We start from the raw sequence: 22,123 nt of genomic DNA, 5'->3' as shown, positions 1-22,123 counted from the left end.
TTATTATATTGATTTTTTTCGAACACTGTCGTAAGTGCCGAGTATATTTATAGCTGTTAGTTGTTTTTAAATTTTATTATAGTGGCTAACATTCAGAATATTTCCGCTGCAACATTTCATTTAAAACAACAGTACAATCAATAACATTTGATACTATTTTTTTAATGCAGACTTACAATTATGTCAATGTAAAAGGGAACAATAAAATGCATGTAATAATATATTACTAGTCTCGTCTGGTTCATTCTTTTGACCACTAGTGGGTACAACCACAACTCCACAGTGGTGATTCTCTTAAGTTGGGTCCATGACATTCCAGATGTTTTTACCCCCCTTTCGCTTGACGATTTCATGTTCGTGTCAGCCAATCAAATTTTTTTCTCATTCCATGGGGGGGGGGGGGGGGGGGGGTTCCAATCTGGTCACGTTGATTCCACGTTTTACAAAAAATGTGCTTCCCCCCCCCCCCCCGTTCCGATTTGAGCTCTTGTTTAGGGTTTTATCAATAACGTTGTACCGGTTTTTCGCCATTTTATGGCGTTGATAGTTTTTGCAGAACTCTACCTCTCGCTTACTGCACACACACACACATACACACACACATCCAACTCCCATCTCACCCCGAGATATATGCTGAGATTATTCAACGGACAGGTTACCTATTTCTCCCAGCATGCTTGTGATGTAGTAGTTGTATAGCTTACCTATATCTCCCAGCATGCTTGTGATGTAGTAGTTGTCGTGATACACTTTGGAAGCTTGCATGACTTTGATCAAGTTCTGGACCGAGAGGATGGACGAGGGCAGGAAACCAGCCACCAGCAGAAGAATCAGCAAGAGAATTCGTCCGAATCTGGAATCGAGAGATTTGTGAGAGGCGCTGGTGTAAGATAAAATACGAAAACATTTTGTGCTGCTCATGGAAGTCGTTCACACAAGATAGGTCGGTTGTTTACAAAATGGGTTTTACGAACACCCAAGTAACGAACACACCTGCTTTTCCGAACACCCTAGTAACGAACACCCCTGCAAATAACACCCCTTGTAGCGAACACCACAGTACCACTGCATCGAACACCCCTGGTATCAAACACCCCAACAACGAACACCCTGGTAAAAAAAAACACCTAAAGAGCCTGAGAGAATTGAACCAACTCTAAGCATTTAGGACACGCTTCGTTAGCAACCAATGCAATACGTGTTATGATCTACGATGTAGACACGACTTAATTAAAATAAAAGACTAAACTGTGATTAAATTTAGATGCGAAACTATACTCCTAAAATATTCGTTAAAATAAACACAGACATACACACAAAAGTGACACAAACGAAAGATGGGTTGTACCCAGGCCTATTCCCACTGTAAGTGTGACCCAAATTGTGGATTAATAAAATTGACCCTCCCTTCCACTATATATAGGATATTATATAGGATATATATGTACTATATGTAGCCTATATATATATATATATATATATATATATATATATATATATATATATATACGATAGTTGCTATCTTTCTCACAGGGGACTAGTAAACTTCAGCAGCACTTATGCAATAATAAATGCAGTATTATTATCATTATTTAAATTTGTTCCTCCTTGTAATAAATATTTTCTAAAAAGGCCATATATTTAATGATGTTTAACTTTATAAAATTTTGTCGTTTTTTGCTTTTATTATTTCTATTTTAAATATTCTAATTTGATGTGCCTTGATTATGTTTCTTTACTTGGCGCGCTTTTGTTTTCAAGACAACAAGAAGAATAAATGAGAGGAGAAAGAGAAAGTAGCGACTGATACAGAAATAAAGTCTTTCTGTTCCAATCCGTTCTGATCGCATCATTAGGTTATTCATCTTGTAGCTTTGTTGGCTTTCAATTATAGAGAGCTCAAAGACGTCAATAACGTCATTTAGATTTGCTATCCTAGTTTTCCTTATTACACACTTCGTGAGAAATCAAATTATGCGCAGGTAGGCTAGGAAAATTCGATACATTGGCAAATAAAACCAAAAGTAAATTAAAAAAATAAACAACAATATAGGCCTACTGTATTTCTTGTTGATAAAAATCCTTTCATCATTAGGGGTCGTCCATAAATGACGTCACACTCGTAGGGGGGAGGGGGTGTCCATAATTTTGTGACGGTGTGTGATGGGGAGGAAGGGGGGGGGGTTCAGATGGTGGGACGTCACACTTTTGCATTATAAATAAACCGGGAGTGATCTCCCCTATACTTTCTCGAATATCTATATATATAAAGCAAAGTGGTCGGGTGCCCAACAGGGCACTTCCCGGCGCCGTAGGCGCGTCAAATTTGGCACGATGGTGCCTTGGGGCGATAGAACACGAGGGCTGGTGACGGTTTGCCGAAAAGTCTACGGACAGGGGGTCAAAACTGACCTCGACTGACCGGCGCCTTATATGGGCTATATTACGAAAAAAAAAATTCCTCCGACGACCCCCCTTGAAATTTTGTGAGGTGGTAGGAGAACTCCTTGGGAAAACTTGGTAAAGGGGTCAAAACTGACCAGTTGTATTTCCCTATATAATCTTTGTATTTTATGGGAAAAACAGAGGGTAATTTGAAAACGGATTTTAGGGCACTAACCCTCTTTACATCTGGCTAATTTTTGGCATGCTTATAGGTAAATGGCTTGGCCGTAGGGCAGACCTGTTGTTTTGACTCAAAGCCCTCGACGAGGGCTAAAACATGACCGCGAGTGAAATTCTCTTTATATGAGCTCTATTACGAAAAAAAAAATTTCCTCCGACAACCCCCCTTGATATTTTGTGAGGTGGTAGAAGAATGCCTAGGGGTGTCACAAAAAGCTCGGCATATCTGGGAAAACTTCGTAAAGGGGTCAAAACTGACCTGTTGTATTTCCCTATATAATCTTTGTATTTTATGGGAAAAACAGAGGGTCATTTCAACGCAGACTCTAGGGTACTTAAACTCAGTATATCTGGCTAATTTTGTGCATACTCTTTGGTCAATGGCTTGACCTTTAGGGAAAACTGTCGGTTTCACTCAAAGCCCTCGACGAGGGCTAAAAAGTGACCGCGAGTGAAATTCTCTTTATATAAGCTCTATTACGAAAACAAATTTCCTCCGACGACCCCCCTTGATATTTTGTGAGGTGGTAGGAGAACGCCTTGGGGTGTCACAAAAAACTCGCCATGTCCGGGAAAAATCGGGAAATGGGTCAAAACTGACCAGTCGTATTTCCCTATATAATCTTTGTATTTTATGGGGAAAACAGAGGGTCATTTCAAAACGGATTTTAGGGCACTTACCCTCTTTACATCTGGCTAAGTTTTAGCATGCTTATAGGTAAATGGCTTGGCCGTAGGGCAGACCTGTCGGTTTCACTCAAAGCCCTCGACGAGGGCTAAAAAGTGACCGCGAGTGAAATTCTCTTTATATGAGCTCTATTACGAAAAAAAATTTCCTCCGACGACCCCCCTTGATATTTTGTGAGGTGGTAGGAGAACGAATTGGGGTGTCACAAAAATTTCGCCATATCCGGGAAAAATCGGGAAATGGGTCAAAACTGACCAGTCGTATTTCCCTATATAATCTTTGTATTTTATGGGGAAAACAGAGGGTCATTTCAAAACGGATTTTAGGGCACTTACCCTCTTTACATCTGGCTACGTTTTGGCATGCTTATAGGCAAATGGCTAGGCCGTAGGGCAGACCTGTCGGTTTCACTCAAAGCCCTCCACGCGGGCTAAAAAGTGACTGCCAGTGAAATTCTCTTTATATGAGATCTATAACGAAAAAAAATTTCCTCCGACGACCCCCTTGATATTTTGTGAGGTGGTAGGAGAACGCCTTGGGGTGTCACACAAAACTCGCCATGTCCGGGAAAAATCGGGAAATGGGTCAAAACTGACCAGTCGTATTTCACTATATAATCTTTGTATTTTATGGGGAAAACAGAGGGTCATTTCAAAACGGATTTTAGGACACTTACCCTCTTTACATCTGGCTAAGTTTTGGCATGCTTATAGGCAAATGGCTTGGCCGTAGGGCAGACCTGTCGGTTTCACTCAAAGCCCTCCACGCGGGCTAAAAAGTGACTGCCAGTGAAATTCTCTTTATATGAGATCTATAACGAAAAAAAATTTCCTCCGACGACCCCCCTTGATATTTTGTGAGGTGGTAGGAGAACGCCTTGGGGTGTCACACAAAACTCGCCATGTCCGGGAAAACTTCGTAAAGGGGTCAAAACTGACCAGTTGTATTTCCCTATATAATCTTTGTATTTTATGGGAAAAACAGAGGGTAATTTCAAAACAGATTTTAGGGCACTTACCCTCTTTACATCTGGCTAATTTTTGGCATGCTTATAGGTAAATGGCTTGGCCGTAGGGCAGACCTGTTGTTTTGACTCAAAGCCCTCGACGATGGCTAAAAAGTGACCGCGAGTGAAATTCTCTTTATATGAGCTCTATTACGAAAAAAAATTTCCGACGACGACCCCCTTTGAAATTTTTTGAGGTGGTAATAGAACGCCTTGGGGTTGTCACAAAAAACTCGGCATATCTGGGAAAACTTCTTAAAGGGGTCAAAACTGACCAGTTGTATTTCCCTATATAAACTTTGTATTTTATGGGGAAAACAGGGTAATTTCTACACAAATTTTAGGGTACTTACTCTTTGTATAACTGGCTAATTTTTTGCATACACCTCTATAGATGACTGGGCCGTATGGAAAAACTGTTGGTCAGCATCAAAGCCCTCGACGAGGGCTAAAAATGACTGCGAGTGAAATTCTCATTATACGAGATTTGGTCATTTGGTCTATGAACAGGGGAGGTAACTTTTTAATGTAACAATTTTTTACTATTTTGTACACTCTTTTTAAGAAAAAACAAAAATCATAAAGTGTAGCATTGTTTTTAAATTTTGTTATAACGTAAGTTTTGTATTGTATTAAAATTGTAAAATTAATTGCGAAAGTAATTTAATATAATATTTGATTGATAATTTTTATGAAGGCCCTTTCAGTTCTAATAACCTTGCGAGTAATAAGTTTGCGAATATTTCATCAATTTATGGGTACAATAAAAGTACCCCACTGAATAAATTCAGGCCCTAAGCATTTAACATAACAGCTCGGCCGGTACTAGTTTTTTTCCCACCCCTAACCTGTCGGCACTAAACATCCAAATAAACATAAACACCGACTTGAACATACCAACCTTTCATCCTCCCGCTAAATCGCTCACACAGCAATATGTTCGTCTAACCCTCCCCCCCCCCACCCACACACACGATAAATAGTAACACCTCAGCAGTTAGATCACACGGCACAGAATTTGACGCTTGGCTTGCCTTAAACACACACAGACGCCCTCTCCACGCCTCATCAGACACATGTACCCCCTCCCCCTCTGTCCACTTCACCCTCAGACATGATAACCCCACATCCCCTTTAACTGTTCCAACGACCCCATAACCCATCCCAACATCAAATTCGAATATCTATCCATTTACTAATTTAAAGTTTTAAATCTTGCTTCTTTCCCCTCATCTTTCACACAGCAACATTTTGAAAACTCAACGCGACCAGTATATATTTTGAATAAACACTCTTTCAACTGGTCAACATAATTTGTTTCTCTACATTACATAGAAAATGCTTCACTGTCCCATTGACTCTCCCACCCCCCCCCCTCTTTGAACGATTTCCTTTCATCTCCCCACCCGGACTCCTGACACTTTCATTTGACCTTCACCCCTTTTACTGTTATCCGTTTCAACTTTGTATAATCACATACATGACATGATGTAAATATGCATTGTGTACATTTGCAAAACCTTTCGTTTTCATTTGATGTTCGAAATTATGTAAAGAATTTGATGTTGATGTACTTGTTTTAAATTGCAAATAAAAGTATTTAAAAATAAAAAAAAAATAAATAAATAAACAAATAAAAAATAAATAAAAAAAAAAAAAAAAAAAAAAAAAAAAAGCATTTAACATAACAGCAAATCACCTATTAATTAATCATTCAATTTCACATCTTTTTTGAAAACCTAAGCGAAGCTAGGCAGTATGCCTAGTAATATATAAAGCTAAGTTGTCGGGTGCCCGATATGGCACTTCCCGGCGCCGCAGGCGCTTCAAATATGGCAGGATCTTGCCTTGGGGCGACAGAGGGGGTCAAAACTGACCTCGACTGACCGGCGCCCTATATGGGCGAATTAATTAAGCATTCAAATTCTCAATGTTTTCGAAAGTCTAAGCGAAGCTGGGCAGCATGCCTAGTTCTACTATAAAACAACAGGGGATGGGAACTCGGGCTATAGACATGATTTTTAATCCATTTTAAATACTTAAAGTTTTAAAAATAGAATAAAATCTCGTAGACAAAAGAATTGCACACCAAGTGAACGCTAAATAAATAAACCGGGAGTGATCTCCCCTAAACTTTCTCGAATATTCTTATATAAAACAACAGGGGATAGGAACTCGGGATATAGACATGATTTTTAATCCATTTTAAATACTTAAAGTTTTGAAAATAGAATAAAATCTCGTAGACAAAAGAATTGCTCACCACGTGAACGCCAAATAAAAAGTGCATACTAGTGCGCAATATTATTAGTACTTTAAAAATGTACATTAGTTTTTTGAGAAATCGGAAGTAGCGTAAATTACTACTTCCGTTCAACGGAAATTACTCAAAATGTAACAAAAGGTAGAAAATTAGATCTTTTACTCACGTGTGAAACTTCATTTATCTATCTGAAATAGTAATCAGGTTATAGGCTTTTGAAAAATTCAAAGTAGAAAAAGTACCACTTCCGGTTATCGGAAATCGCTCAAAATTTGATACGGATCTACGATTTTGATAAAATACTTATATATGAAATTTCATCAACCTAGCTGTAACGGTACCCAAGTAATCGTGTTTACACACAGACACACACACAAACACACACAGGCACACAGACATACGGACAGAATTGCAAAGCCCAGTTTTTCAGACTGGATTACGCATAAAACCTTTTAATTTTGATAAATCTGGATTGATAATTTTTGCCCGATTAAAATAAGTCCTCTATATACTTCGGATGTGAAGTAGGACTGAGTTGTAATACGGTTAACATTGTTAAAATTTCAAGTGATTTTTGTGCACGATTACAATACTTTCCCTATACTTCGTATTTACGAGAAAGTAAAAATATTTTAATAGAAAACCAACTTTTTTTTTTTTTTTTTTTTTTTTTTTTTTTTTATATTTTGTTTTAATTTTTTTTTTTTTTTAATATTTTGTTTTAATTTTTTTTTTTTTTTTTTTTTTTAAATACTTTTATTTGCAATTTAAAACAAGTACATCAACATCAAATTCTTACATAATTTTGAACATCAAATGAAAACGAAATAGTAATACAATATATTACAATATATTACAGTAGTAATATTTCTTTCTTACTTGTAGCCTGCTTTCATTCATTTAAGATGGTTTACATATACATAGATGTAATACAAAACGTCTAAATATAAAGAAAAATTAAAAATTAAAAACTAACCTGAAACTGAAAATGCAAATGTGTAATTAAAATTAAATGATGATTCAAGGGATTATTTTTTCTCGGCGTGGTGGGCTCAGGGGACGGGGGGGGGGGGGGGGGGAGGGGGAATTTGTTTTTTTTAAAGTAGAGCTGAAATAAATTTGGGATTACAGAGAATTAAAATGATACAAATTTTAAGCAATCGGAAAAGTTATGTTATTACAATGAGACACGTAAAAGCAAACACTCTTCCCTTTCAAACATCTATATCTATACAGTCCTCAATTAGTTTTTTTTTCCTTTTTATTTTTTTTTTGTTTTATTAATTCAAAGTCTAATAGAAAACCAACTATAGTAGCAAAAGCGACATTGTTTAAACTGAACTGTTGGTTAGTCTTTAAAAACGTATCTTTTAAAGTTATTGGTTTAAATAGTATACTGGGTGCTGTGAATAATATTAATCCCTCTGATATTTAACAAGTGCAGACTAACTAAACAAACATTGTCTTTAAATACAATAAATGATTATAACAGAACAATTACATTTATTTATGAGTATTTGATCATTGAATTTTGCTAAATTAGAATAATTGTGAAATTAAAATTTGAGTTATTTCAATCAAATTCATTGCATTAAATATATGGGAAATAACTCTTACACTAAAGACATGCTTATTTACTGAAGATGTCATTCGCAACATTCTTTAAACAAAAAACCGGGAGTGATCTCCCCTAAACTTTCTCGAATATTCTTAAATAAAACAACAGGGGATGGGAACTCGGGATATAGATCTAGTTATGATTTTTAATCCATTTTAAATACTTAAACTTTTAAAAATAGAATAGAATCTCATAGAAACAAGGTAATTAAAACGTCTAGTGACAATTTTAGCGCAATTTCCTTATGTTATCTAAAAATAGCTCTGTCGTAGCGTAAATCAAGAGCAGGGTTAGTAAAACCATTGGTTAGTTATTAAAACGTTTTTTATTAAAAAAAAATTTCAGTATTTTACATGTTTTATTTACAATACAGTTACATGACTAAAAACCATTGCGCGCCTAGCTACCGAACGTGATGGCGCAGCCATTGAATGTGATGGCGCAGCTATTGAACGTGATGACGCGTGTGGTGTGGTTGGATAAACATGCCTACTAATTCGGTCCAAATTTTAATTAATTCAAAAATTTTTTTGTGACCGAACGAAAGGATATTTTTGAAAACTTTCTTCGGCAATATTGTTCTAAATTATGGCAGGAATCGATTGGTACATGTTTCAAGTCGCTAAGTGGTCTGGTTGCCGAGATATGGGCCAAAAACTGCATTTTTTCGAGGTTTTTTAGCTTTTCCGGAAAATCCATGAAAGAAACCCGGAATTTTTATGGCCTATGTTCATCCTCGTAACTTGCTTAACATAATTGCTTTTGGAACTAGTCCTCGATATTGCTTCGTTGAGGAGGAGATACGACTTAAAGCTGCGGACACACATCCATACATTCCCAGAAATGACGGGTTAATAAACGCAATTCTCCAGAATGGAAATTGCGCTAAAAAGTATTGCGCACCAAGCGAACGCCGAATAAAGATGTTCATAATGGTGCGCAATATTATTAGTACTTTATAAATTTAGATGCGTTTTTGAGAAATCGGAAATAGCGTAAATTAGTACTTCCCGTCAACGGAAGTTACTCAAAATTTAACAGAAGGTAGAGAATTAGATCTTTTACTTACAGGTGAAATTTCATTTATCTATCTGAAATAGTACTCAAGTTATAGGCTTTTGAAAAATTCAAAGTAGAAAAAGTACCACTTCCGGTTATCGGAAATCGCTCAAAAGTTGATACGGATCTACGATTTTGATAAAATACTTATATATGAAATTTCATCAACCTAGCTGTAATGGTACTCAAGTTATCGTGTTTACACACGGACAGACAGACACACACACACAGACACACAGACATACGGACAGAGTTGCAAAGCCCAGTTTTTCAGACTGGATTACGCACAAAACCTCTTAATTTTGATACATCTGGATTGATAATTTTTGCCCGATTAAAATAAGTCCTCTATACTTCGGATGTAATGAAGGACTGAGGTGTAATACGGTGAAAATTGTTAAAATTTCAAGTGATTTTTGTGCACGATTACAATACTTTCTCTATACTTCGTATATACGAGAAAGTAAAAAGCAATGCTAGAAAACGAATTTTAGCCGTTATTTCGCGATTTAAAAACTGTTTTAATAAATTGTAATAGGAATTGATTAAAATACTCTATGTCGAGAGAGTTCAGACAAGATTTTAGAAAAATATCAATGTTTTAAGAAAAATTCAAATGCAATTTTGAGGGGGGGGGGGTGTAGCTGAGGTGTGACGTCATTTTAGGGGGGGGTCTGGCTTTTTGTGACGATGTGTGACGGAGGGGGGGGGGGTAAAAATCGTCAAAAAAGCGTGACGTCATTTATGGATGACCCCTTATTGCTGGTGATATGGATAAAAATCGTGTTTTGTCAATTTTGCCGAAATAGCGACCGTAAAAAAATATTTTTAAACTTCAGCTTGGAAAAACGACAGAAATTTAATATTTTAAGAATCTATTTTATAAAAATTGCAAATGCAGAAAACTTGTACATGTTTTTTTTACATTTAAGGCTACCATAGTTCTATTTATTTTCATCAAGCCTAAATTATACATTGATTTTTCGCTTTCGTAAGACTGGTTGTAAAAAAAAACCTCTGTGATCGATCTTCTTAAAATCTTACTTTGGTAATACATCAGTAGTATTCTGTACTTAAAACGTTGACGATAAATTTAAAAAAAATGATACAAATTGGTTTAAACACTCTATATTGACCGATCTCAGTCAATATTATCGAAAGAAAATGCAAGTTTGAGGGGGGGGGGGGGGGGTAGGTTGATGTGTGACGTCATCTTATGGGGAGGGGGTGGCTCTTTGTGACAATGTGTGACGGTGGGGAGGGGGAGGTAAAAATCGCCAAAAATGTGAGAGATCATTTATGAATGGGGGTTTGTGGTCGAATTTGGATGTATTTCTAATAGAGCGATTTCTTTTTAAGCTTTACTCTAATGTGTATATCCGATGACAACGCAATACTATATATTTGCAATCTTATTAAACATTTAATTAGTCATTAAAAAGTAATAGAATGTTTACAAGATAACATTTGATCGGTCTGGTAAACTAGTGTTCACATAAAATGTTATTTACACGTCATAGAGCCGAGAATACCACCAACAGTGGGGGCTAAGGACATTTCTATATTCCATTTTAACGAGTAGCGCTTTTACTCTTAGATCTAAAGAAAAAGAAATAGTTTTCTTTTGTACAATACATTTAAAAACTTGTTTTTACAAAAAATTGTATACATGTTCAAATAATCTTTTTTTTTTAAAGAACAACATTGTGATAGGCTACTAAATATAGTTACCTTGTGCCCAAATACACTTAGTGTTCAAATAATAATTATGAAAAAAAATAAAGTTATTTTAAAGTACAACATTGTGATAGGCTACTAAATATAGATAGGGGTCTTCCATAAATGACGTCACGCATTTTTTGACGATTTTTTACCTCCCCCTCCCCTCCGTCACACATCATCACAAAAAGCCAGACCCCCCCCCCCCCCCCTAAAATGACGTCACACCTCAGCCTACAACCCCCCTCAAAAATGCAGGATTTTTTCTTAAAACATCGATATTTTTCTAAAGTCTTGTCTGAACTCAATCAAAATAGAGTATTTTAATCAATTCCTATAACAATTTATTAAAACAGTTTTCTAATCTATAACGTCTAAAATTCGTTCTAACATTTCTTTTTTATAATGCAAAAGTGTGACGTCACACCATCTAAACCCCTCCCCTCCCCTCGTCACACACCGTCACAAAATTACGGACCCCCCTCCCCCTACGAGTGTGACGTAATTTATGGACGACCCCCTTACCTCGTGCCAAAGTACACTTAATGTTCCAACAATAATTTTGAAAAAATTAAAATTATTTTAAAGTACAACATTGTGATTGGCGACTAGATGTAGTTACCTGGTGCCAAAGTTGCACTTTGTGTTGAAAATATCCAGTCCAAGTTGACCAAGTAAGGATAGCCTAGATGATGACGTCATCGAGCCAGAATGCATAGCTACGAAGTGGTACTTGGGATTCTTTATCCAAGCTAATGAATTTTATAATCGTTCGTTGCTATTTTAATGGCAGGCGTAGTTCTAAATTACACTAGTAAGCAGGTTTGAACAAACCACGTTCGATAACTCCTCTATGATAGATTCTATGTGCCAAAAGTAAACTTTCAGATATTGTCTTAGCTTTACTGGCATGTCTAGTTAACTCATAAGGTTAAAGCGGGTGCCTTATTCCTGCAAAAAATCTCGAAGTTAGTCCAAATTTGAATAACATTAGGAAAAATTTAAGTGAAGATACTGGAAGAATTGTTTATCCAACAAACAAAAATGTCTGTAGTTTCTGTACTAGAGAGAGAATTTTTTTCCCCACAACTGCGATTTAAAGTTGTATCACGTGACCATAAATACCGCACGTGCTGGCATTGTATCGTCTGCAGAGATCAGCGGCCCACACGTCTGCTGGGGAGCGAGAGATCAGACGAGTTACGTCATTGATCGTATTGTGGTAGTCGTTAATTAATGAGGTCCGTGTTTATTTACACCGTGCTTCAAATTATTACCGGTAGAGTTACAGTGATTAAAGTTGGTGGTTGATTCCTCAAAGTAAGCCTCATCATCTCTTTCCAATCATGACCAAGACACATTGGGCAGAGAGAGGGTAGAGTTTGCGTGAGTGATATGGTGGGGGATAGTGTGGTTGGATGTGGTGCCTTTTTTGGTTGATTTATTGGTTTGATGACTTGATGGTTGGATGACTTGTTGTTGGATGACTTGTTGGATGGATGACTTGTTGTATGACTTGTTGGATGACTTGATGGTTGGATGACTTGTTGATTGGCTTGTTGGTTGGATGAATTGTTGATTGACTTGTTGATTGACTTGTTGGTTGGGTCAAACTTATTTACAAATTTAAAATATAGGCTACAGTAAACCTACAAAGGTTAATCATTTACAATTACATTTTTAAAATTGTAATTTTATCATGTGCTTCTTTAATTGTTGCATTGTTGATATTTCAATGGAAAAGTACGTTTAGAGAAGGTTAAGGCTCTGGCATACTTGTTATATCGTAAGTGTATAATTGCTTTCTGCTCAACCAATGATCCCTGTAAGTGTAATCATACCGTGTCAAAAGCTCGTTAAATGTAGATTATTTATTGATTCTAAAATATTTTTTAGATGTACATTACAGGCATCTAAGTTTGAACTACCCTACTGAATTTGAGTAGCCTATACGTACTCGAGGTTTAGATGAAAGATAGACCAGGTAGATGCGTATTATAGCACCAGAGGCGTCGCGAGGGCGCGGCGGGGGGTACGGAACGCACCGTGTGACACCATTTAGGGGTGGGGGGGGGGGGGGTTGACACCAAGGCAAAAAAAAAGGCAAAATGTACAGAAGAAAAATGCTTTTTTTTGCCAGTTCCATTAATGAATAATTAAAGTTAAATAGTCTTTTAAGTACGAATCGACTATTATTACAAGTGGTTGAGGGTGACACCATGACGTAAACGTGCTAACTATAGAGAAAACATTGCTACATCCAACTGTATTATTAACAGACTAAAGATAAACATCGTTAATATTAAGTCTGCAGTGATTAAAGCTTATACACATACATGTACGCGTATATGGCATAAATTTAAATTATAGACACACACACAGACACACACCATATATATATATATATATATATATATTGTAACGGACACCAATCTATCAGCCAGATAGATGACGAACGCTCCCGGATTCGTTAAACTGATTACACACAGATGGCGACAAGCCTAAATAAAAGAAATTTGACACACTAGCTCGCTAGGACTCGATATGGATGTCTAGGGGAAACACTAGAGAAACTAATGATGCCAACAAAACATTTAATCTGCATATAACTTGTAATGAGTGTACAAAGTCGTGGCAGAACACTAGATTTATACAAGAATAAAATGGATATACAGAATGATCAAAACCCAACTTACAATTCGTGGGAATAAATAGTATGATACAATATCACAGCTTTTAACACTTCAGAAAAATCACCACTGTATACATAACACTGGTATAAGCATAAAGAATTACTTAATCACAAGTAATATAACAACTTAATACTGCACGGCAACACACAGGGCTTATCAACTCTCGACGACGTCTGACCATAGACTGCCTCGAGATACCTGTGGGCGATCTATTTATAGACTTAGGTAACATGGAAGGTCACCTTCAAATCATAAGACCATTGGTTGGGGTGGTCATCTGGTCTGAAACAATCAATCATCTCTCGATGGAAAATTTCTGAGTCTAAGACTCTCTTAGTAAGACAGCGGAAAAAAACCGATCATTGCACCACAGACCATATATGGTATTATAAGAAATGTCAAACTAAAAATAAAACATTACTAGACCTAAGAAGGTCACAATATATATATATATATATATATATATATATATATATATATATATATATATATATATATATATATATATATATATATATATATATATACTTTGTGACTTGGGGGGGGGGGGGGGTGACACCGCGAAGTGCCGCACCGGGTGACAATCGACCACTGCGTACGTAGCACTTCAGAATCGGAAGGGCTTATAAATTGTCGGTGTGTTGTAAGATTTATTAAATCATGAAAAAGAAATAATTCGTTAAAAATAATGTGTACAAAATAGTTTGTAAAAATATAGCATGCGTTATATAATAAAACCTTTTTCAACCGACAATCGGTGTTAAAAAATAATGTGACTAGATGGTTTTTAAAAAAAAAGTCTTCTCGATTTATATGGGACATCTCACAGTCACATACTTTAACTCAAAATATAATTATCTTCTTCTACTGTTTTACAACATATTGCGCCAACAATATTATAAATACTTACTTTTTACAGTGTTATAGTGTTTTCTTCAGAGTTTTCTCCCGGGAGGGGGGTCACTTGAAACTGTGGGTGAGCGTGGGAATTGTGTTTGTGGGGGAGGGGGGGGGGGTAGGTCTATATAAGTGAGTAAACACGATAACTTGAGTACTGTTTCAGCTATGTTGAAGAAATTTAATATACAATTATTATATCAAATGTGTAGTTTCTATCAACTTTTCAGCGATTTCCGGTAACCGGAAGTGTCACTCGCTATTCTTTCGATTTCTCAAAAGCTTGAGTGCTAGATCTCTATTTCAGTTAGGTAGGGAATGCGATGGATTTGCTTCGGGTTGTGGAGCGAAAGAAACTCTGGTCACATTTTCTTACCCCCTTTCCCCGTTGTCACACGTCATCACAAAAGGCTGAACCCACACCTTCCTTCTAGGAGTGTGACGTCATTTTATGAGCCCCCCCCCCTCCGTTTCATTGCAAGGTGAAAGAAAAAGAAAAAATATATAATTTCTCAACCTTTTTATTTTTATTTATTTTATAGTAGTGCATTATTATATATTTAAAGAAAACCATTTTTCTTAACCTTTGTACCGGATAGCTAGATATATGTATGTATATATATATATATATATATATATATATATATATATATATATATATATATATATATATATATTGATCTATATATTATAAGATTGTTATTAAAACGCTTTTTATTTTTAATAATTCGCCTCAGCATTGACTTGGTTGCTTCGGAAAACTTCGGTTAGGTGTGTAAACATCGGTTGCATAAAAACATCAACTACACGCATGAGCTTTTCGTCGCTAACCTTCAGCATTTTTTTGGTTTCTGTTTCTGCGTTCTTAAATTAAGTTTATGCCTCTTCAATGCCAAGTTACGGATTAAATGAATTGGACGAACCACAAGTTCGGGAAGTTAAACCACAAATGGTAAGTTATTCATTATAACAAAACCCAAAATTGAAACAGATCTGTCATCTGATTTAAATAATGGTTTAATTTTTTTTTAAACGATGAAATCCCGTCCGCGGCCACTGACTCACAGTGACTGTCACTGTGTGACTGATTGTGACTGGTTCTACTACACTCAGTACACTTGAGTACACTGTACACTGTACTGTACTCAACTGTACTGTGTAGGTAGACTGTAGCCTATCTCAGTCACAGTGATAATAAAAATTTTAGTAATAGAGAAATAGAATAGGCCTTACATAATTAAAAAATAATACATAACGGCTAACGCCTAAATGTTATTTGTTAGGCTAACATTCAACACTGCCTAACAGTCTAATTAATCTAAACTCTAAACAGTAACAGTGTAACACACTGACACAGTCTCATGAGTTGAGTCTGCTTCATATTTCTTGATATTTTAATTTTGATAGGCTAGCTTGAATAGTAGATCTAGATCTAGATCTATGTACTTATGTACAGTAGATTGTAGATCACTGAGTAGATTTAGATTCTAGCTAGATCTAGATTCAATCAATAGAATATGGAAAGATTTTACATGTTTTGTTTAGTTTTTTTTAGTTAGGCCTAAGTTCTAAGTCTAATAATTTAAACGAAGTGACTACTCGGGAGAAGATTTTTCTCCCCGTCTCCACTTAGTTGGCAAAAGATAGCTCTGAGCATGCACAGTGACCTATGGCTAGGGTTAGGGCTATATTAGGGATAGGATTAGGGATAGGGTTAGGGATAGGATTAGGGTTGGTGTTAGGGTTCTGCAGTTGTAAACACACGCAGTACCATCGAACACATCGCCGCGATGTCAAGTCGTAGTTTCTCTCCATTGCGCATGTGTATCTTATTCCGGCTAGCATCGGCCTAATTTAAAATAGAAAGATAATTCAAGTCAACCGTCGGGCTTGTTGCATTGAGTTAAATATTTAAATATAAATTCAAAACAATAATTCAAACATTTGTACGGAGCTGTATTAAAGAGTGTAATAATTACCTCTACCTTTAATATTTAAAAAATTTCATAAGTTAAATAAAAATGTATTTTATAAGGATTAGTGTTATTGTGTTTTATGCTTTGTAGGCTATTTGTTGTGTATGATGTGTTATTTGTTGTGTTGTGTTATGTTTCAGTTCTCTTTTCTATTTCAAAGTGAACTTAAAATTTTTTTAACATCCCAGCGAAATATATAATGTGCTTTATCTTGGCTAAACACTCCTCCCTACCTAAAAAAATCCAGCATACACCCCCTGGGGTAAGGGCCCCAAAGTTTTTATTGTTCAAGAGCATGAGCCCCCAGCCGATCTATTACGCCACTGATTACATCAAAATATTTCTATATTTTACTCAGCTAATTTCTTCCCAAATACTTATCAATTTTATTCTGTCTCCTTCGACACTAACAATAATAACCTTTATATAAACCTATGATTTCTCTTAAACCTAAGCAGAACAGTATAAAATTCTTTTATTTCTGCAGGCTACTGGTCTTATTTTAGCAGGTCTGGGTATAGCTGCTATAGGATTTGCAGGTACATTTTACTTTTAGGAAAAACAAAACGAGTATGAAAATACTTTATAATTATAATAAAAATTCAAACATTAGTTGTTTGCTTTACTCATATGTTTAATTGTTTAAAACGTGGAAACAGAGTGAACAAAAAGAACTTTAGTTTTGTGTCTATATAAAATTTTAGAACCAAACATTTGTAGATCCTCATTATTGATTTTGAGCTTACATGTTTAGCCGCAGCATCAGGAAACTACTGGCCATAACATTTGTTTTATTGTGAAATTATTCTCTCTATTAAATCAATCATTGAATGTCCCCGTGGAATAAATGCACTTAAACTTGCAGTAACAATTTTGAATAGAACACTTTTAAACAGAATGTTCTAGCAAAATCAATAAGGATGTACCTTGTTAAAGAGCTTAAGCATGTTTACTCAAAAATTAGCTTTATACAAAATCAATGATGGTGTTTCTTGCAATTGCAATTACTTAATTATGTCCCTGTGATCTGATTAGCTTTAAGAAGGTTGCTTTGGGAATGTAACAAGAATGTATGCAGTGTACAAAAAATGAGTGGAATATTAAAGGATTGCATTTAGCTTTAATTCTTTAAAGAAGGCCTAAAATATCCAGTGTTTGAGCTACTAGCATTCAATAAACAGTTGGACTTGTTGATAAGTTGTTGGAATAATATATTTTTATCTTCAAACTATAAAACACATTAGGGGTCTTATTTAAATGATGTCCCACTTGTTGTGGTGGATGGGGGTTCGAGGGTTAATTTAGTAATGAGGTTAAGGGGGGGGGGGAACACACTTTTGCATTTTAAAAAGATATTTATGTGCAATTTGTATTCAAAATTTATCCGCACATTCAATGTTAACCAATAAATAGCTGGGTTTTTTAAAAACATTTGGGGGGGGGGGGGGAAATTGAGGTTGTACATTATTTTAGGGGTGTGTCTCTAAACTTTTGTAGCTATTGGGGGGAGGGAAGTAGTAAAAACGTTTTGGAAGGCCCCTAAGGGAAATTTTGTCAGTAGTTTTCTTTATTTTTAAAAATATACAAGTTTTAAAAAGTATTTCAACTGTTTGCAGGCCGATATGCTTTGCGTGCAGGTCGCTTGGCTCAACAGACACTCAATCAAACACTAGGAGAACTTCCCCAAGGTGTAAGTTTGAGTTTCAATTAATGTAGATTTTTTTTTAATGTTGAGAAATGTTGCTTGCACTAACCAGTGATCAAAATTGCTAATACAAAATTGTCATGCTTTTTTCCTCTAGTCATTCAGTAAATACTACAGAGGGGGTTTTGACCCACAAATGAGTCGAAGGGAAGCAAGTCTTATCCTAGGTGTCAGGTAGGTGTTCTTGTAATAAGAGCAGCTTTTTTAATCATTTACCAAGTCTTATCCTAGTGTAACGGACACCAATCTATCAGCCAGATAGATGGCGAACGCTCCCGGATTCGTTTAACTGATTATACACAGATGGCGACAAGCCTAAATAAAAGAAAGTTAACACTAGTTCGCTAGGACTCGTAATGGATGTCTAGGGGAAACACTAGAGAAACTACTGATGCCAACAATACCTTTAATCTGCATATAACTTGTAATGAGTGTACAAAGTTGTGGCAGAACACTAGATTTATACAGGAATAAAATAGATTTACAGAATGAACAAAACCCAACTTACAATTCGTGGGAAAAAATAATATGATACACTATCACAGCTTTTAACACTTCAGAAAAATCACCACAGTATACACATCACTGCTATAAGCATAAAGAATTACTTAACCACAAGTAATATATGAATATGCTACTTAAACAACTTATTACTAAACGGCAACACACAGGGCTTATGTCTCTCAACGACGTCTGATCAATGAACTGCCTATTGTGTGTCACATAAGTCATACGACCACACAGGTCGAGGGTCATGGGATCGAAATGCGATCCAGGCCACAAGGGCCACCCTGAGGGTCATGGGATCTAACGCCGCCGTGAGCGAGCGTGATCCAGGCCACTGCGTAACAGGGCCACCCTACTCGGCTCTGAACCGAGGAATCGAACCTCGGCCGCTGCCGTGGCGCACCGAGATTCTAACCACTGTGCCACACCACAGACTATATATGGTATTATAACAAATGTAAAAATAAACATTACCAGACCTAAGTAGGTCACACTAGGTGTCAGGTAGGTGTTCTTGTAATAAGAGCAGCTTTTTTAATCATTTACCATCATGATCTTGGACAGGTTTTGCTTTGCCAAAGATTCCATTTTATATCTGTATTCATTGCTCTATTCTCTAAGATTATAAAAAAATAGCATGAAACAATAGGGGAAAAGTAGAAAATGTAATTAATAATTTAGCTATGTTTTTTTCTTGGCCTATTTAATATTTAATTTAATTATTTTAGAATAAAGAACAAAAGAAATTGAAGAGAAAATATATATTTTATTATAAGATCTCAACTTTGAACCCTCTTTTTTGCAACCTTGACCCATTTTGTTTTGCAATGACCCAATCATTTTACCTGTGGTGAAATCTGATCGTAACTTTTTATTTTAATAAATTGCTGAGATTTCATATTGGTTTTCTTGTGTCCTGACAGTCCTTCGGCAAGTAAATTGAAAATTAAGGTGTAACTTTTTATTTTGATAAATTGCTGAGATTTCATATTGATTTTCTTGTGTCCTGACAGTCCTTCAGCAAGTAAATTGAAAATTAAGGTGTAACTTTTTATTTTAATAAATTGCTGAGATTTCATATTGGTTTTCTTGTGTCCTGACAGTCCTTCGGCAAGTAAATTGAAAATTAAGGTGTAACTTTTTATTTTGATAAATTGCTGAGATTTCATATTGATTTTCTTGTGTCCTGACAGTCCTTCAGCAAGTAAATTGAAAATTAAGGTGTAACTTTTTATTTTAATAAATTGCTGAGATTTCATTTTGATTTTCTTTGTGTCCTGACAGTCCTTCAGCAAGTAAATTGAAAATTAAGGAGGCTCACAAGCGCATCATGCTACTCAATCACCCAGACAGAGGTCAGTCTTTTAATATAACAGTTGATGTCTCTAGGCACAGGTGTAATTTTATGAACAGTTACTTACATGTTTCTATTGTAATGTGTCATAACAAAGTAAGTTATGACTGTGTGGTTATTAATTTTGATTTTTTACTTTCTCATATACGAAGTATAGAGAAAGTATTGTAATCGTGAAAAAATTCGAAATGAGATTTTCACAAATCTCGACGTTTTACATCTTCCTTAGCCTGAAAAACATAGTTATGCAATTTTGGCCGTATGTCTGTGTGTGTGGATGTGTGTCTGTTATATATCAAATTTGTAGTTCTGTATCAACTTTTCAGTGATTTCCTGTAACCAGAAGTGGAACTTCTGCTACTTTTGGTTTTTCAAAAGCTTATACCTTGAGTGCTGTTTCAGATAGATAATTGAAATTTCACAAATTAGTGAAAGATCTAATTCTCTGCCTTCTTTCAAATTTTGAGTAATTTCCATCTACCAAAAGTAGTACTTTACGCTATTTCCGATTTCTCAAAATACACATATGAATTTATAAAGTACATATATATTCCGCACTATCAAACACATGTTGTTGGTTGTTCACTTAGTGCGCAATTCTTTCTACGAGATTCTGTTCTATTTTTAAAAGTTTTAGTAACTAAAAATTTATAAAAAATCATGTCTATATCCCCAGTTGCCATCTTCTGTAGTGTTATATGTATATTCGAGAAAGTGAATGGGAGATCACTCCCGCTTTATATTAGATGGCTGAGTATTGTTGGTAAATAGAATGGAAATATGTGAACTTCACAGCTTCAAATCCTCTCTGTTTTGTCTTTACAGAAACTATTTGTCTATACCTTTGTCTTGTAAAGGCTTAGAAATAACCCTGTATGTCTCACATACATAAACATTACTGCCACTTTGTCTGCTTCCATGCCCTTCATGCATTTATAAAATATCTGTTTTAATTAACTTAATGGTACTTCTGTTAATCAATTGATTTTTGTGTAAAGAATGGCCTGCACAGTTTTTCTATTATAAAATATTTCTATTGTTTATTATTGCACACTTGTTCTTTTATTTTAACTATAAAAAAAAGATACAGTTGTGCTTGTTACCTCATTATCTCAAAACTATCAATAATCAAATTAATTTGATAATGGTTTTATAAGAATTTTTATCAGTTGGTTTTGAAGGTAGTGAGCTATGAGTCATTAGTCACAGGCTAAAAGCAGCAAATATACTTTGGCTACCTAGCCTCTCCTGTTTAACATCAAGCCAGGAAATCACTGTAACTCATTATTTATATGGGTGGGGTGCAAATATAGATTTTCAGAATAAAAGTGTACCACCTTTGTGTTTAAATATGTGAATCTAAATTATAAAACTGTGTTCCTTGTTCTTCATGGGTTCTCATCTTTAGCACCACAATGGGGTTGCTAGTTAATTTTGCTAAAATAGAAAATACTGACAAATAGTTTTTAATCTCTAAGGTTTGATCCTAATTTTGCAATTGTCGGGATGGTTTGTTTTCCGGAACAGAAAACACCTATAGATTTTAACATCCTTGCTAATCTAAATATCTTTCTTCCATTACCTGTAATTACCCTTGTTTGATGGTATATTTTTCAGGTGGTTCACCTTACTTGGCAGCCAAAATCAACGAGGCAAAAGATTATTTCGATAAAGCTCGTCCTGGTGCCGGTTAAAATTTTAATATTTTTTTATACATATAAATTGTCTTTCTACTTGTATGTACATATGTAATGAATAAAGCCAACTGATGAAAAGTATTGTCAGAAAATGCCAGTCTTAGTATAACTTTGTTTCATAAAAATAAAAACTTCTGTTTTTTTACTGTGACATCTGTTTCATTTAACTCAAACACCTTTGGTATTTTGAAATTAACTAAAAGTAACACTGTTGTACAATTAAGTTTTCCACTTTGGTGCTGAAACTAAATGAAATAGCAATCTGAATAAATACTTATAAAATAATGTCAGTTTTTGTTTTTTGCATGTAAAAATT

At 35.4% G+C, this 22,123-nt stretch overlaps 1 protein-coding gene across 1 annotated transcript; it reads left to right on the top strand.

Annotated features, from left to right (window-relative positions):
• The first annotated feature begins 15,351 nt into the window (after nucleotides 1-15,351).
• On the top strand, nucleotides 15,352-22,068 carry LOC131931143 (mitochondrial import inner membrane translocase subunit TIM14). Its single transcript, XM_059287844.1, has 6 exons — nucleotides 15,352-15,520; nucleotides 17,032-17,083; nucleotides 18,161-18,234; nucleotides 18,347-18,423; nucleotides 20,041-20,111; nucleotides 21,728-22,068. Exons 1-6 carry the CDS (start codon nucleotides 15,458-15,460, stop codon nucleotides 21,802-21,804), a joined length of 414 nt encoding a protein of 137 aa, XP_059143827.1. The 5' UTR covers nucleotides 15,352-15,457; the 3' UTR covers nucleotides 21,805-22,068.
• Nucleotides 22,069-22,123: the final 55 nt, after the last annotated feature.

Source organism: Physella acuta, unplaced genomic scaffold, assembly GCF_028476545.2.
Source record: "Physella acuta isolate Inbredline_101_S28 unplaced genomic scaffold, ASM2847654v3 ptg001899l, whole genome shotgun sequence".
In the NCBI taxonomy this organism is placed as follows: Eukaryota; Metazoa; Mollusca; class Gastropoda; family Physidae; genus Physella; species Physella acuta.
The sequence above is the reverse complement of the archived record's forward strand: the minus strand, read 5'-3'. Positions and strand labels throughout refer to the sequence as shown.

Excerpts from the sequence above, each read along its gene's own strand:
- LOC131931143 (XM_059287844.1), top strand. The coding sequence starts at position 15,458 with ATGCCAAGTTACGGATTAAATGAATTGGACGAACCACAAGTTCGGGAA. Across the intron at positions 17,084-18,160 it reads AGCTGCTATAGGATTTGCAG|GCCGATATGCTTTGCGTGCA; the intron begins GTACATTTTACT and ends AACTGTTTGCAG. Across the intron at positions 20,112-21,727 it reads ACTCAATCACCCAGACAGAG|GTGGTTCACCTTACTTGGCA; the intron begins GTCAGTCTTTTA and ends TATATTTTTCAG.